A 14,770-nucleotide genomic window follows, 5' to 3' on the forward strand; every position below is an offset into this window, starting at 1 on the left:
TTCAAAATCATGGCAAATAATTCAAACAGATATTCTGTGCAAGGGAAATACTTGGAAACAAGCAGAACTGAAAATGACTACAGGAGAACAGTAAATCAAATGAGTTTCTCTGAAATAAGGCAACAAGACTCAGAAGTCTGGGATACTACATATTCACAGGAGCAGAAAGAATAATATCACCCTGCATATTTCTGGTGTAATCACCCCAGGAACAGTGTATTTTTTTCTGGACATTCTTATCCCACAGAAAAGTGGTAAATACTGCTGTGAACTCAAGCAAGAAAAAAATACTAAACATAAACAGTTTAGCTCCATTTATTAAATCAGGGACATGATGATAATCTAAATATCCAAATACGATTACAAAAGCAAGGACAAAGGAAAAGCTCAAGCTGATACATATGAGGAAAATAAAAAATAAGATTAGAATTTGTAAATAGGATTGATTGCTCCCAAAGCTTTCAAAAACTGAGTTCTGTTTAATTGCAACGAAAGAAAGACTGGATTCAAAATGCCAGGAGAAACTGTCAGCAACCGAATGTGTTGTATTTGCCTCCAGCTCTACAAAGTGGTCCACGCAGGCCACAGCCCTGGGCCTGACTCATCACTGAGGCCGCAGTCTGCAGTGTCACACTCAAAACAGAGGAAGGAGGGGAAAATCTGTCAGAGGTGCGGGTGGCTCCTCAAAATGGGGAAACCCTGCTGCCTGACAGGATGCTTTTTTAGATCTTTTATGGTTAGGGGGTGGGAAATGTGGTCCTTTATGTTTATTCTATGACATTTGGATCCTCCTACCTTCCAAATCTTTGGAAGTGTACCCACACTGTGACACAGGTATTAATCACAAGAGTGTTATTCTTTGAGCTGAAAATATATGTGCTCTCTGCCTGTAATTTGAAAAAAATATGTTATCCTCCAGTCTTCAAACACTGAATGCATCAATTAATATTATCTTAGCCAAAAAATAAGAGTACTGGTTTTCAAAGAGCACCTTGTCATTTAACATGAAAGCAGTGAGCCCTCCAGTGGCTATTTTAAACCTTACATTGTTACAGTAACTAAGAAAAACTATTTGTACACATATGGTTCATTCAGATTCTATTCAGTTTGAACTGAATTCAGTCATCTTCTGCTACTCTATTAACAACATTTTCTGGTAACCCATTAAAAGACATTATAATACTTGCAAACCTGATATATTTTCAGTTCAGGTACCCTTCCTCTCCTGTGTATGTGCAACATTTACATATGATTAATTTTAAACATGCAGATAATTTTTCAAAATTCAACAAAGAAATATTTACATAAGCAAAAACAAGCCTACGTTTTCGGCTCCTCCAAGTTCAAAGTCCTAGCCTATAATCGTCTAGAATATAAAACTTATCTCTGGAACCTATAGACATCTGGGACAATGAATAAATTATTCACAGCCTCTTCCAATACAAAAACCAGGATGCGGCAGAGTTAACACAAACAAAAGAAGATGCTTGTTCTCACAGAGGAACTTGTTCAACCATGGAACTCCTTGCAACAAGATCCTGTGAATTCTAGAAGTTTAAATAGGCCTAAAAATGACTAGAAAAATTAATGAAACAAAAGTACATCCAGGCTGTTAAATGCAAAGAAATCCCTGATCAGTAATCACTAGAGCCTAGGAGTGATCTGAGAAGGCATCATCACGTACTTGCCTCATTCTTATACTCTTCCCTAGGCATCCACTATAGAAAGCTGTTGACATATGTTTGGCTAAAAGGACCTTTTCTCAGATCTAGCACTGCCATTTTTATTTTTAAATAAAGCTGTTATTCAAACCACTTAACCACTGCATTGAAAATTCCCTGTAACTGAAAAACTCTGAAAGATTCCACTGCAGATTTTTTCCAGTGGTCCACTTCGAGATGCTGTCATGTAACAGCCTACAGGAAAAATCTGAGCAGGATTGTGCCTCATTTGACAGCATCTTCTTGTGCTTGATTCTCCAGTCAGTATACCTTATCATCCTGAATTTGTTATATGAGCTCCAGTTGCTATGGAAATGATCATCTGCTAAATTCAGAATTATTGATTTTGTTTAAGACAGGAATACTTCAGTTTGGCTCCTTTTAAGATTTGAGCTGTGCTCTTCAGATAAAGTTCTGGTCACTTCTTTCACAGGAAAATCCATAGAAAGAGAGTTAATGAGAATCAAATCTCAAAGAAATGACAAAGATGGACATCAGCCACCAAGCCCTGCAAGGATCTGAATGGATCTCTGGATCTCTGCTTGGATGTTCTGTATTGTTGGCTCCTTATCCCTAACCTGTAGATTGGGCTCCTATACTGAGTATTTTATTCAGGTATGCCTTCAAAATGCAGTCCTTGAACCGGCTCAGGTACTGGAAGGAGTATCCATTAACAGTAGCTCCATCTAGGTTAATTTGTGCTATTTGTCAAGTCAGTATATCTCTTCTCAGATGGAAATCACCAGTAACTCAGCTAGACTATTTCCAGTAGTTAAACTAGCTTATTTAGAGACAACTAAACCATCAAAACATGGCGCTGTTCCTTTAGTCTCTCCAAGTCTTAGTTCTCATTTGTGAACTGAAAAGCAAGACAAAAATTAACAATGTTTCCTTCAATTAATGAGGAGAGGTTAATTAGCACACATACAACTCAATGCTTATGAAAATTATTTCAAATTGAAATTAGGCAATAAATCCAAATTTAAGCATCAACACTCAGATAACCTAATTTTGAAGATCAAGCCGCAAAACCAAATACTGTTAATTGTATACATATGAGTAGCCTGGTTTAAGTCTGTAGGATCAGTGCTTTTAGGATTAGTGGATGTTTTGAAGTGCTAGGCAAATACCATATAAAACTAGTACACAAAGTAACAGTCAGATAAAAGTTTGTTTACTGAATATCAGAACTAATAGAGACTGATTTTCTGCTGACTCATGGTTTGTGGATAATTGGCTTTCATGTCTTAGCAGGCATCCATTCCAAACGCTGAAGAATATTTATCATTGAGGCATTTATAAGGGCCTTTTCTCATGTGGATTCTTTGCTGTCTAGCAAGGTGTGAGTTTAACTATAACAACTTCCCCCATCAGACTGCTTCTGCTCTAGCAAGACACCTGTTATCACGAAACCTGCAAGATTTTATTTATCAACATTTCTGTCAAGTTTGACTAAAACCAGCCAACAGGTTCAAAAGCTAATTGAGGATCAAAACTAACAGAAAGCACAATTGCTTAAACCTTGTTTCCATAGGAAACATTAAAAATATAACAGCACTGATCACAGTTCATCAATATATGTTATGAATGTGATTCACACTCAAATTCTGCACAAATTATTGTGTATATGATTATGACTCATTAAGACAGTACAAAAGGTTCCTTGACTGTAATCTTGCTGTTCTACTCAGGAAAATACATTCAAGTATCCTACATTACTGTTTTATGAGGACATATTTGAAAAGAGAACTGCAGCAAATGTACATCTAAGTTAAATTTCTGAAATATTCTATAGAATTGAACAGAAAAAGCTGCAGAGAAATATAATCAGAAACTGCTATGCAGACCACAGATGGAAAACTTTGCATCTTCCCGTTCTGTCAAAATCCCCCCAAATATTTTTATCCACCATGACTTAGATCCTGAATTCTGTCTATGCAATAAATAAGATGCACATGGGCCCATCATCATGACAGATTTTGATTTAAGATAGCCCTCACAACTCTTTGGATAGCCCTGGTCACAGAGTATTACACAGAGGATTTAAATTTCCTCCTGTCTGGATAAATGAAATCAGGCAAAAAAAAAAAACCTGTGTTCACAGCCCATCTGTAGTACTGAAAAGGCTCTATGCTGATTACAGTCATATTATTCTCATGCAGAACTAAGATTATTGCTCTCAGACAAAATTATACACTCCTGAATAACAGCTACAGAATAGAGAGACGCTCTCTTAATGTTTCTGCCATTTTTATACTTTATCTTCTGTTTCAGCAGTAAGAGCTAATTGGACAGGATGTTGAGTGGGAGCGTGCTTTCCAGTTGAATAGCTCATGTGTGTCTCCTAACACACCTATGTTCCTTAGGCCATGAGGAAATCTTTTAAGGTTTGCTCTATGGCATACTGTCAGCCAACAACAGGAAACATGTATGCATGCACACTATCCAGAAGTGGTCTCCAGTCTCAAGTCAAAGTTCTTCAACATATGCTTCACTTCAACACACTGAGATATGAGTGAATAGTAAGAGCCGGTTAACTAATCAGCAGCTTTTCTCTTTGATAAATGTTGACATTCACGGTTCACTCACTTCTGACCCGGCTCCTCAGTAGTGAAACTTCAGAATCAGGATGTGATTCCAGCAATTAATAACCTAATTCTAGAAACTAACAATAGAGTTATTCTTCTCTGAATATCAAAATTCAGTGCTACAATTCAAATGAAAGGATCTTTCTAGAGTACTGAAGAAAGAAAATTACTTCATGTGAACATACAATTGTTGCTCTACAGCTCTATATGTTATAGCCAGGCAAAAGTTAAAATGGGAAGGCCTAACTGAAACAATCACAGAAAAGTAGGTCTAAAACAGATCACTGATCACAGGCAGGATCAGTTGTAACTAAAACACTTCTGCTGGATGTTTTTTCTAAATTGTTGCTTTAAAAAGTTCTTGCTTAGATAGTTAAACTGGGCTTAGATACTGATAGGAAATGTTCCCCAATGTCTAATCAAAACCTGCCTCACTAAAGTTTAAGCATTTTTGTTCTATCCACATTGGTTATGGAACACTATTTATGTCCTTCTTGGCAGCTCTTCATTTACTGATGACTGTCAGATCCTTTGTGTATACAAAATATTCGGAAGAAAACGTTGTCAAGAGCCCTATTCAACAAGCTTATTATTATTTTAGTAATCTTACAAAATATATCCCTATGTTAAGGTTTTCATTTCAGGAAAAAGGTATCAGGCTAGCAGTGGAACTTCCAAAATTACTGTTACTGTTGCAATATGTATTGCCCCTGAATATTTACGAGTCTTGCCAGGGAAAAGAAGTGATGATAAATGAGGGAACAAGAACGTCATTCTGGCACTAACTGGTGATCTCCTAACCCTGGATTAGTAAAAGCAGTATGTTAGTTTTGTTAGTTCTACAAGCTGCCAAACATACACAGTTAACCTGAGGAACAAGGATTTTCAAAATAATTTGAGGAAACTCAAAGAAAACTGAATGCCTATCTACCTAAAAATTCTTTAAATACTCTTTAAATGAAGGATTGGTATAATTATGAGTATTTGTTATGGAAGAAGAAGTTGCTTTAAAGGAACTCCAGGTTTTCACTTCTGAGGGCGCTCAAAGGATGCTTATACATAAGCTGTCATAAAGGTCCATTCTGATCTCCCTGCTGTTCAACATGCATGAGATAGGCTAAAAGATTAGAAAAAAGGCACATACATAAAATATCTTCAGTCCTGCAAAATCTCTTTGTTGCAGTGGGTTTATCTTTTTTCCATTGTTACATTAATAGAAAAGTATTCTGAGTATTACCTTCCTTAAGTATAAGAAAAAGAAGAGCTGTGCAGCCTGAAAATAAGCTAAAAACCTGTATTTTGTTTCAAAGAATCCAGATAACATGTTGGAAAACTTACAGGTAATCTGTACTTACATGTACTTACAAGATTTTATTAGAATTGATATTCCTATTGAGGATCTTTGTTAACAACAGGAATTTTGACAATCCCAAAGATTCAGTCCAGTGAAGAGAGAAATATTACTGGTGGGTTATGAGAAGCATTAGCATGCACCACTACCATTCATAATCATTACTCGAGGCCATGTTATATGTTAGAGATGGGCAAACACCTTTTAATGGTTAGGAGACTGTTTAACCTTTAGCATTTAACTTCACATTCAGGCTGCAGTACCAGTCACAAGGCCACTTTCAGTGAGCTGCTGTTAAAAACAGTAGCTATCCATGAATATGGATAGATAGCGTGTCAGTACTAGAGCCTCACACGGCTACAGATCGGACCTTTTTTTCCACTAGAATAGTTTTCAGCTATATCTATTACATGATCAGAAGGACTGCGCAAGTGTGCTAGCACTATGGCAGCAGAAAATTAAACTAGTCTTCTCTTACTTTAGAAGCACGACAAGAAGAGAAGAACATGACAAGAAGAGGAAAAGAACATACTGCAGATGGAGAATGCAAAAGGTGAGCAAAAAAGGAATACTGAGCCCACCCTTCCTGGTGATGTACACATTAGAGAGGCTTACCTAATCCTAAGCCGGCATTACACCCAAGAAATACCACTGGAATTTAGAAAAGTGCAGAATTCAATATTTATCTACTGTTTTATCTAAGTTTCATGTTAAAAATAACATTCTTATCTAAGTTTCATGTTAAAAATAACATTCATAGCCTAGAAACTGAAATATCTGTAGTCAAACTCTGAGAATTCGCTACTTGATTTTACTACAGAAGTATTAACTATGCTATTTTTCTAGTATTCAGAATGCTACTCCCACTATTCGGAATGCTTCTAAGTGGGAATCTGCTTCCACAGAAGCTACACAGCTGTGAACGTCCCTGCTCCCTCGTACCTATTTTCTGCTGCACTCTAAGCCTGCACTGTTACCACTGTTCTGAAACCAACATAAAAGCAGTAAAAGGAACACTATGATAGTCCCTCAGTTGTCTCTGCATTACAAGAAAAATTTCCTGGAAAACCGTTTGTTCAGCCTGCCAGGGGACAGATCTGTTTGCATAGGAATAGCCAGGGCTGAGTATACCAGGAGTTCATAAACCCAACTAGGCCCCAGGGGATGTAACACAGAAGTAACGTGAGGGCAGAGCGCACGTTTAAGGGAAACCTTAAGCTTTATTAGCGGATCAGAGCAGGCTCCCTCCCCACCGCCTGCCACGAGCCACAAGGCCAGCCCTGCAGAGCGGAGCACTACAGCTACATATGCTGCTAGGGGCGGCCGCAGCAGCCATACCAACGGATTGCCACCCGGCAGAGCAGCAGCCGCCACTAAAGGTCCCGACGGTCTCGCCCCCACACACCGCCGAGGCAGCTCTAGAAACTGCTGGAACCGCCCGGCGCCCGGCTGCAGTTGGCCAATCACGGCGCCGCCGGGGCTCACGCGGGGCGCCGCTGCCTTGGAAACGCCGCAGAGCCCAGAGCTCACGTTGGGGCCGACGTGCGCGCGCCTCCGCCCCGCTCCCAACCGTCACCCTCTTACGTAATCTCCCACAGTCGCTTCCGGGGATTGGTGGAAAGGCGAGAGCCCGAGTCACACAGCCGCCTCCGCCGGCGCGGCCGCGCGGCGCGCCATTGGCTGGCGCAGCCCGCCAATGAGCATGGAGCTGCTAGATTCAAATCGAGTGGGGCGCGGCAGCGGGCGGTTAGTCTGCGGCAGCCGTCCGTGAGGGGAGCGCGCCGTGCCGTCACCGCCGCCACCGCCCCGCGCCATGGCCCACAAGCAGATCTACTATTCCGACAAGTATTTCGACGAGCAGTACGAGTACCGGTACGAGACCGGGCCGGGGGCGAGGGGGTGCTCCCTGCCGGCCCTTGCTCGGGGTGGCTCGGGCGGGCGCCTCTCCCCGCCGTTGTGGGGAGCGCGGCCCTGGGAGCGGCCCTGCGCCGCCGCCTCCGCGGTGGCCTCCGGCCGGCGGGGAGTGGGGGGGAGCAGCGTTCCGCCTCTCCAGCGCGGGCGCTCGCAGAGATTTTAGCCGGCGGGGCAGGGGGGACGGGGCGCTGGTCTGGGCCCTTCTGGAATGGCCTCCGGTGAGCGGGCAGCGCCAGCCCCACTCAGGGGGCGCCGAAAGGGGAGAGGGGGGTGGGGGCGAAGCCCGCGAGGCCCCCGTGGCGGAGGGCGCTCAGCCCCGGGTGACGAGACTGGGCGGCGGCCGCCGCGTGGCGGTAGCCCCGGCCGCCCCGCTGCTCTGGTGGCGCGACCGCTTGGAGGGCTTGTGCCTCCGAGGCTGCCGCGGGTGCTGCTGCCGCCCCGCTTTGTGCCTCAGCAAAGTGAAGCTGGGCACTCGAGCCCGGGTGCTCAGGAGCCTCCACGGAACTGCGAGTAACGTCCTGTACTGCCTCAGTAACTGATGCTGTTCAAGTTCAGTCCCTGAATTTGCTATTACAAAACAGCTTTTTGCTAACTTCTGTATATAGAAGTACAGTGCCAGTTAATCACTTGACTCTTACTATTAAAGTCACTTTTGATCTCAAAAGCTAGACCGAATACTTGCCTCTGCTTTCTATTAAGTAATAAAAGAACTTGCACATGTGAAAAGCAGGCTTTGTGCTTCCCCTCAGCTGGCAGATCAGGCTTTTAAGTGCAGTTAATGTGTTTCCCAACCACTACCACCTTAATCTCGGAGGGGGGGGAGGAGGAGAGAAAATAGATATTTGTGGTTGATAAGATCACTCCTGTTAGTATTTTGCAATCACTCTAAAAGTGCAAAGTTCATATATTTCAAGCCATGTTAGTCTAGTTGCTGATATAACAGCCAGGTGCTGGGGTATATGTACCTCTATACAATAGAGTGATTATAGCATGTGGGGGGATGACTCCTGCATTTCAGGAAGCAGGAATGTGTAATGTTTTGTAGACAGAGTGAATTTCAAAATGTCTTTTGCAATTGATGCATAGTAATCAAATTATTTAGTAGAATCTATTGACACCTGAGGCTAGGGAAGATGTTGGTATTCATAACTGAACTTGCTTACTATCTTTCAATATTGATATGTGCAAGTTTTTTAGTGTCTACCAAGACAGGCATTAAGGTATATAATATGAGATTATTAAACTTCTACAGACATGTGATGCTGCCAAGAGAACTTTCAAAACAAGTACCAAAAACCCATCTAATGTCTGAAGAGGAATGGAGACGACTTGGTGTTCAGCAAAGTCTTGGCTGGGTTCACTATATGATCCATGAGCCAGGTAAGCACAGATGTACAAAGTCTAAAATATCAACTGTTTGGTGCCTGGAACTGAAGGTTCAAGGGTGTAATTGCTTTTGCTCTAGAATCCAGTTGGAATTTCCTACTAGATGTTTAGACTCCTCTTTATCTGCTTGCTACTTTAGCTGCTTGGGAAAGCAGGCAATGTAGCAGCCTTTAGACTAAACTTTCCCTTCTTATTCCCAGAACTGGTCAGGTAAAATGGTAGCCACCTTCTAGGTATCTGCAGTCTCTTAGCAGACAAAACATGCTAGGCTTGATGCTCCTACCTCTGCCTATAGAAATAGGTTTTACTGAGATGTTGAACAGTGTTAATATCTCAGTGATGGCCCCAAACTTCATAAAGCAGCATAACTTTATATCATGAAACTAGTAAGTTTTCACACCCACAAAACCCTAGCAGATGCCCTCCTAAACAAGGTCCTGTGTTAATGTTCTGAAAAGTCTACAGCACAGTTTAAGCTCTAGCTACAGTGCCTGCTAAAAGCTACACTAAAGCCAAAGTCCTTCAATTAATGGGGTGTGAAGCTCTAAAACCTAACTATAGTGTAATAAAAACAGCCATCCAAGATAACATTGACAAGACTGGCCAAAGGGTAATTTAATTGGTGATGGATGAATCGCAACTAGTCTCACACAGTTCCAAGTTTCCAAAGATCCGAAAGAAACAATTAGCCTAATCTTCCAGTGTTTGCCTTATCTGGACAACTTTGATACTTTGAATGTATTGCCTGGGGCTTTTTTGGAGGAGCTTACGTTATTGACCTGACTTAGTTGTAAGCTGCCTATACTAATGTAACTAAGTGGTTTTTGTTGCTTGACAGTTAGCATGTACCTGACCAGGACAACATCACTAGCTTGTTAGAGCAAGTTACAGTGATAAAGTTCATGAAATAGCCTAGTGTACAGAGACAGAACTAGTACCAAGTCTGATGTATTTCTGTACTTCCTTCCTGTAAATATCTCAAATTAGGGGGTTGCCAAGTTCCAGTATAAAAATTTTGAAAGCATGTTTGGATTCCTAAGGTGTTACTGCAGAGTGGTTCTTGAAATTGTTCCACATGGGGACCTGTCTGTGGACTTAATTTCTTAGTCTGCTTAGTATCTAATAGTAAGCTTCAGTTATTGTTCAAGCTCTCTCGAACAGAAGTTGTCCCTGTAATTGGGACTTAAGGATGGACTAATGCTTTGTTCAATTTTATTTCCACAGAGCCACACATTCTTCTCTTCAGAAGACCTCTTCCAAAGGATGAGCAAAAATGAACTACCTTCTAGAAATCTTCTCCTAAAACTTCTTCTGGAACTTTATGTATATGAGTGTATATATGTTGGTAGTATTCAGTGAATACTTGAAAATGTACAAAACATACATCCATACCTGTGCATGAGCTGTATTATTCACAGCAACAAAGCTCAGTCAAATGCAATTCCAAGTAGGCTGCTATGGTGTTCAAAGATGAATGAAATTTTCTTTACTGTTAATGTAAGTGCCTATTTGACTTTTCATTGAATTTTTGTTTATTATAAAGTTTACATGTTGCATGTTTTGACTAGATGATCACTTGTTACATGTGTTCAGTAACTTTCACACTGAGCTTTTCTGCTAAACAGTGTAGCATGTTTGAATCCAATGGCTCACTTGTTCAGTAGTAGGCATAAAGAAATAAACTCTATTTTTAATGCTCTATAATACCTAAATGTCTAAAGCTTTAATTTGCCAGACAAAATGAGCATCATCTAACATCATGCTGGGGGGGGTACTCACTTGAGGAAAACTTGGGAGAAGCTACTTTGCTCCTCTATGAGAACTGTTTTGCCCTACAGTCTCTAGTTTCTGACCCTCCCCTGAACTTGTCTTAAATCAAGTGGGTTCTGCAACTGCTTCTAGCCAATCTGAACATGAAACTGGCGGTGGTAATCCTCAAGGTATTTAAGCAGGTGACATGCTGTTTAAATTGAGGTAATAGACTAGCTTCTGACATCCAAAAATTATAGGACTCCAGAGTTAAGGTTGATTATAATGCAACTACTCATCCTGCAGTGACTTACATAGAGATAGTTTAAGCTGTTAATTATACTAAACTTTATCAAGCTTTTTACTCCTGCTTGGTTACTTTGCTTGTACTAAACTATCTTCCTGTCTCAAACTTTAATTAGTCTGGGGTTTTAGCCTACCCTTCCACTCTCTTTGCTTTTTTCTTTTTTCTCTGGGAAGCTAAGCTTGTACTGTCTTGCTATGTAGATAATAGTCCTTAGAAGCATAGTCAAAGGGAGTGCTTTTCCTCTAATAAAAGCAGCTGCTGGTAGCAGGACACTATGAACCCAATTGCCTTAAGTATAAAGGGCCATAGCCAGCACAGTAGAAGCTGGATTAGTCCTTATTTAGAAAGTGGTGTGCCAGAACAGGTGAGCTGGTGTGTGTGCTCAATCTAGCATAAAAGTTCAGAGGTGACCTGTTGCACCTGATACATGGTGACCACGGCATACTGGAGCCCTGTAGTAGTAGCCCTACAATCAACTTTCTTTTGAATGGATGCTTCAGTATCACTGTTCAGAATAACTTTGCCCAGTACTGGTGAGACTGTAGCTGCTTCACTTCAAATGCAAGCTTGTGTTAGATCTGTAAAGTTGGGAAGGCCAAGAGAAATGGGTGCATCTTCCTGTCACTTAACCAGTGTGGTATATGCTCTTCCTGTGTAATGTGGGCATGCACTAAAGGGGATGTTACAGTGCCAGGTAAAGGTAAGTGACCTTATGGCCCTGTATCTAGCTGCTATGGCTGGAGGCTGTGGAGATCAGAGCTTTGGGGCTGACATGTTAGTATAACGTTCTGGAGTCTTCATCCTAACCAAGTGTGTTTGTAGCAAAGGTGCTTATGTCAAATTCGATGAGGCAAATAATTCTCATGGTCTTGACTTCAGACTTGCTAGAGGTGCCTGCTGTCTTGGTGGTGTTCCAGGCAGCCCAACCCAGAGAACCACCAGCAGAAACTGCCAGCTTGAGCCTGGCTTTTCTTCAGGCCCTCAGCATCAGGCTCATGGGTGCTGACTGCTGCCGACCCTCTACCGCTGTTGGTCTTTGAAAGACCTGCTGCCGCTCCGCCATCCCTCAGCACAGGGATCACACCAAGGGCTCTGGGCTGCCAAGGGCGCGTTCTTCGCGCGCGTCTCTCCAGCGCAACCGCCGCTTGCGCCTCTCCTGCCCGCTTCCCGCCTGGCCTGCTCCCGCCTCTCCTGCCTGCTTCCCGCCTGGCCCGCCCCCCCCCTCCCGCCTCTCCTGCCTGCTTCCCGCCTGGCCCGCCCCCCCCCTCCCGCCTCTCCTGCCTGCTTCCCGCCTGGCCCGCCCCCCCCCCTCCCGCCTCTCCTGCCCCCTTCCCGCCTGGCCCGCCCCCCCCCCCCGGCCCGCCCCCGCTCGGCGTCTCCTGCCCCCTTCCCGCCTGGCCCGCTCCCGCCTCTCCTGCCCCCTTCCCGCCCGGCCCGCACCCCCCCCCCGCCTCTCCCCCCCAAGCCGTCGGGCCCCGCGGGGCTGCAGCCCCGCCCCCCGCTCGCGCCCCGCCGCCTGCGCCCCCGCCTCGCGCCCCGCCGGCCGTTGCTGATTGGCGGCGACGTCATCGGCCGGCGCCGGCTCGGGAGCGGGAGCGGAGCGCCGCGGAGCGGGGCGGCGCGAGGGCTGGGGCCGCAGCCCGTCCTCGCCATGTCCTCGGAGCGGCGGCCGGGCGCGGGCCGCGGCGGCGGCGAGGTAAGGGCGGCGGCAGCACCCGCTCCGCTCCCTCCCTCCCTCCCCCCGCCCCGGCCTCTTACGTAACCGGGGGCGGGGAGCCGCCCCCCTCCCTCCCCGCGAGCCGGTACCGCGCTGCGTGCGCGGCTGCCTGGAAGGGCTGGGTCCGGGCGAGCTGAGGTACCGAGACGCGTCTCACTTAGTGCGGAGTGTGGTGGGGGAGTCAAAGACACAGCCGCGAATCCCAAATAATAAAAATGACGTTGCGTTGCACATGGATTTCCTCATCGGGCTGAGGCGGCCTTAAGTTAGCCGTTAGCCCGAAATCACAGCCGCTTCCTTTAGGACATTGCTTGCTTAGCCAGCGTGGTAGTCCTCGTGCCTTGCTTGCTTGTTCGGTATTGCCTCCCAAGGTTTTTATATATATATGTGTGTGTGTATATATATGTATGTGTATATATAAAAATACACATCTATGTATATATACATAGATGTATATATATATAATATTTATGTACATATCAGGACGGTATTTGTCACTGTTAAAATGGATGTTGTGCGTAGATGGGATCTGCCTGATAACTGTAAGCTCATTGGGCCCTGAATTTATCTGTTGTTTACTTAAGAAGCCTCTTTAAGTGTTTATAACGGATGTGAATGTTGAGCCACCAGAGGGTGCTCTTAGCCTAGTTTATATGCTCAACCGTTGAAATTACTGTTCCTGTATTTTAAAAGGCCTTATGTGTTGTTGTAGGTGTTGAAATGGGCTTTGGCAGGAAGTAAAAAGATCCCGGTTTTCCTGTAGCGTGTTAGTTACCCCAAAGTACATAGCTATAAAAATGACTTGTTGCATGAATTACAGTGAGTAAAACTATACGACACTGTCATGGCCACAGATACATTTTGAGTCTCATTTTGATGTCCCTTCATATAAACCTGTCTGGTTTAAGTCCATGGTAATTGAGAACAAATGGAAAATCAGTATGAATAGATTTGTGATGTGTCAAAAATGTTAGAAGGCTGCCTAATTTAATATTCATTTCACACGAACTCCCTTAAAAATACTAGATTACACAAAGCCATTGTTGTTAAATACTTCCAGAGCTGGATCTTACAGTAATGGTAGTCACATGTTAGGAGTTTTAGTTTATATTGTTAGAATATAAAATAATGATTCTTATTTTGGAGCTCACTGCCTCTTGTGTCAGGCAGGCCTCCGTCATTTTTGTAATGGAGCTCTGTTAGTATTTCATTTTAAAGGTGGGCATTAAAGAAGATAGTTTTGCAGAGCAGTCACATTTCCCTTAGAATTCCTTCTCCCTCTCCCTCCATTTCCTTTCTGTGACCTTTATAGTTTTGCATATTTTGTTAGAAGAGCGCAAACTAACGCTTTCCTAGGATGGTTAAGCTCACCAGGATGAATTATTTTTCACTTATAACATTAATCTCAAAATGCATGTAGCCAAAAAACGTTTTGTTTCTCAGGGCATCAAGTTATCAGCAGAGGTCAAACCGTTTGTTCCCAAACATGCGGCGGTAACTGTGGCATGGTCAGAACCCTCAGCAACATGTGTCTTTCCTAGGTACTTAACTACATGCTACCCATTTGTTCAGGAACCAGCTTTGGATAAGTATGTATTTTTTCTGCATCTTATTTCTTGGGGCGTTTTTACCTTTCCAGTTTCTGACACTGAATACCAAGTTGAAGCTGTGACACGTTAATATTCTAATTGTAGAAATGCTTGTTCATTGTCTGCAGGATTTCGGTTTTTGCATTTCTGTTCTTCGGGCATACATCTGGTACTGAGTCTCTTGCTCACGAGGGCCTGTATTGTTACTGAGCGTTAAGGAGAATAAGGGAAAGTCGTGTTGGTCTGTAGCGACTGATCTGGCTATTTCATGTTTGGGAAGGAGTTAAATCCAGTCCTTGGGTGACAGAACAGTTGTTATGACAAGACTGGGATAAATACAGTTGCGTAAAAGGAGGAGGAAGATCCTCCAAGAAGGTTCCTCTTACTATATAACATTTAAATAACGTATGGGATTTTTCCTGGATCTTCTTCCCCTCTCATTCCCTCA

At 43.5% G+C, this 14,770-nt stretch overlaps 2 protein-coding genes across 10 annotated transcripts in view; both read left to right on the forward strand.

The window, feature by feature from the left end:
* Positions 1-7,357: 7,357 nt before the first annotated feature.
* Positions 7,358-10,666, forward strand: LOC112978749 (cyclin-dependent kinases regulatory subunit 2). The gene is made up of 3 exons (XM_026092426.2): positions 7,358-7,532; positions 8,827-8,954; positions 10,185-10,666. The coding sequence occupies exons 1-3, from the start codon at positions 7,474-7,476 to the stop codon at positions 10,235-10,237; spliced, it is 240 nt and encodes a 79-aa protein (XP_025948211.1). The 5' UTR covers positions 7,358-7,473; the 3' UTR covers positions 10,238-10,666.
* A 1,896-nt stretch (positions 10,667-12,562) lies between these two features.
* Positions 12,563-14,770, forward strand: part of LOC112978766 (selenocysteine insertion sequence-binding protein 2) — a 34,468-nt gene continuing 32,260 nt past the window's right edge. For all 9 annotated transcript variants that reach the window (XR_010385512.1, XR_010385513.1, XM_064499808.1 and 6 more), the window contains exons 1-2: positions 12,563-12,712; positions 14,177-14,322. Coding sequence is in view for 7 of the 9 variants with exons in the window: in XM_064499808.1 (XP_064355878.1) it covers positions 12,668-12,712; positions 14,177-14,322 (191 nt within the window). In the remaining 2 variants the exon portion in view is untranslated. The remainder of the gene's footprint in view (positions 12,713-14,176; positions 14,323-14,770) is intronic.

Source organism: Dromaius novaehollandiae, chromosome W, assembly GCF_036370855.1.
Source record: "Dromaius novaehollandiae isolate bDroNov1 chromosome W, bDroNov1.hap1, whole genome shotgun sequence".
Lineage (NCBI taxonomy): Eukaryota > Metazoa > Chordata > Aves > Casuariiformes > Dromaiidae > Dromaius > Dromaius novaehollandiae.

Coding starts and splice junctions, on each gene's coding strand:
- LOC112978749 (XM_026092426.2), top strand. CDS start 7,474: ATGGCCCACAAGCAGATCTACTATTCCGACAAGTATTTCGACGAGCAG. Junction 7,533..8,826: donor GACGAGCAGTACGAGTACCG/GTACGAGACCGG, acceptor AAACTTCTACAG/ACATGTGATGCTGCCAAGAG. Junction 8,955..10,184: donor CTATATGATCCATGAGCCAG/GTAAGCACAGAT, acceptor TTATTTCCACAG/AGCCACACATTCTTCTCTTC.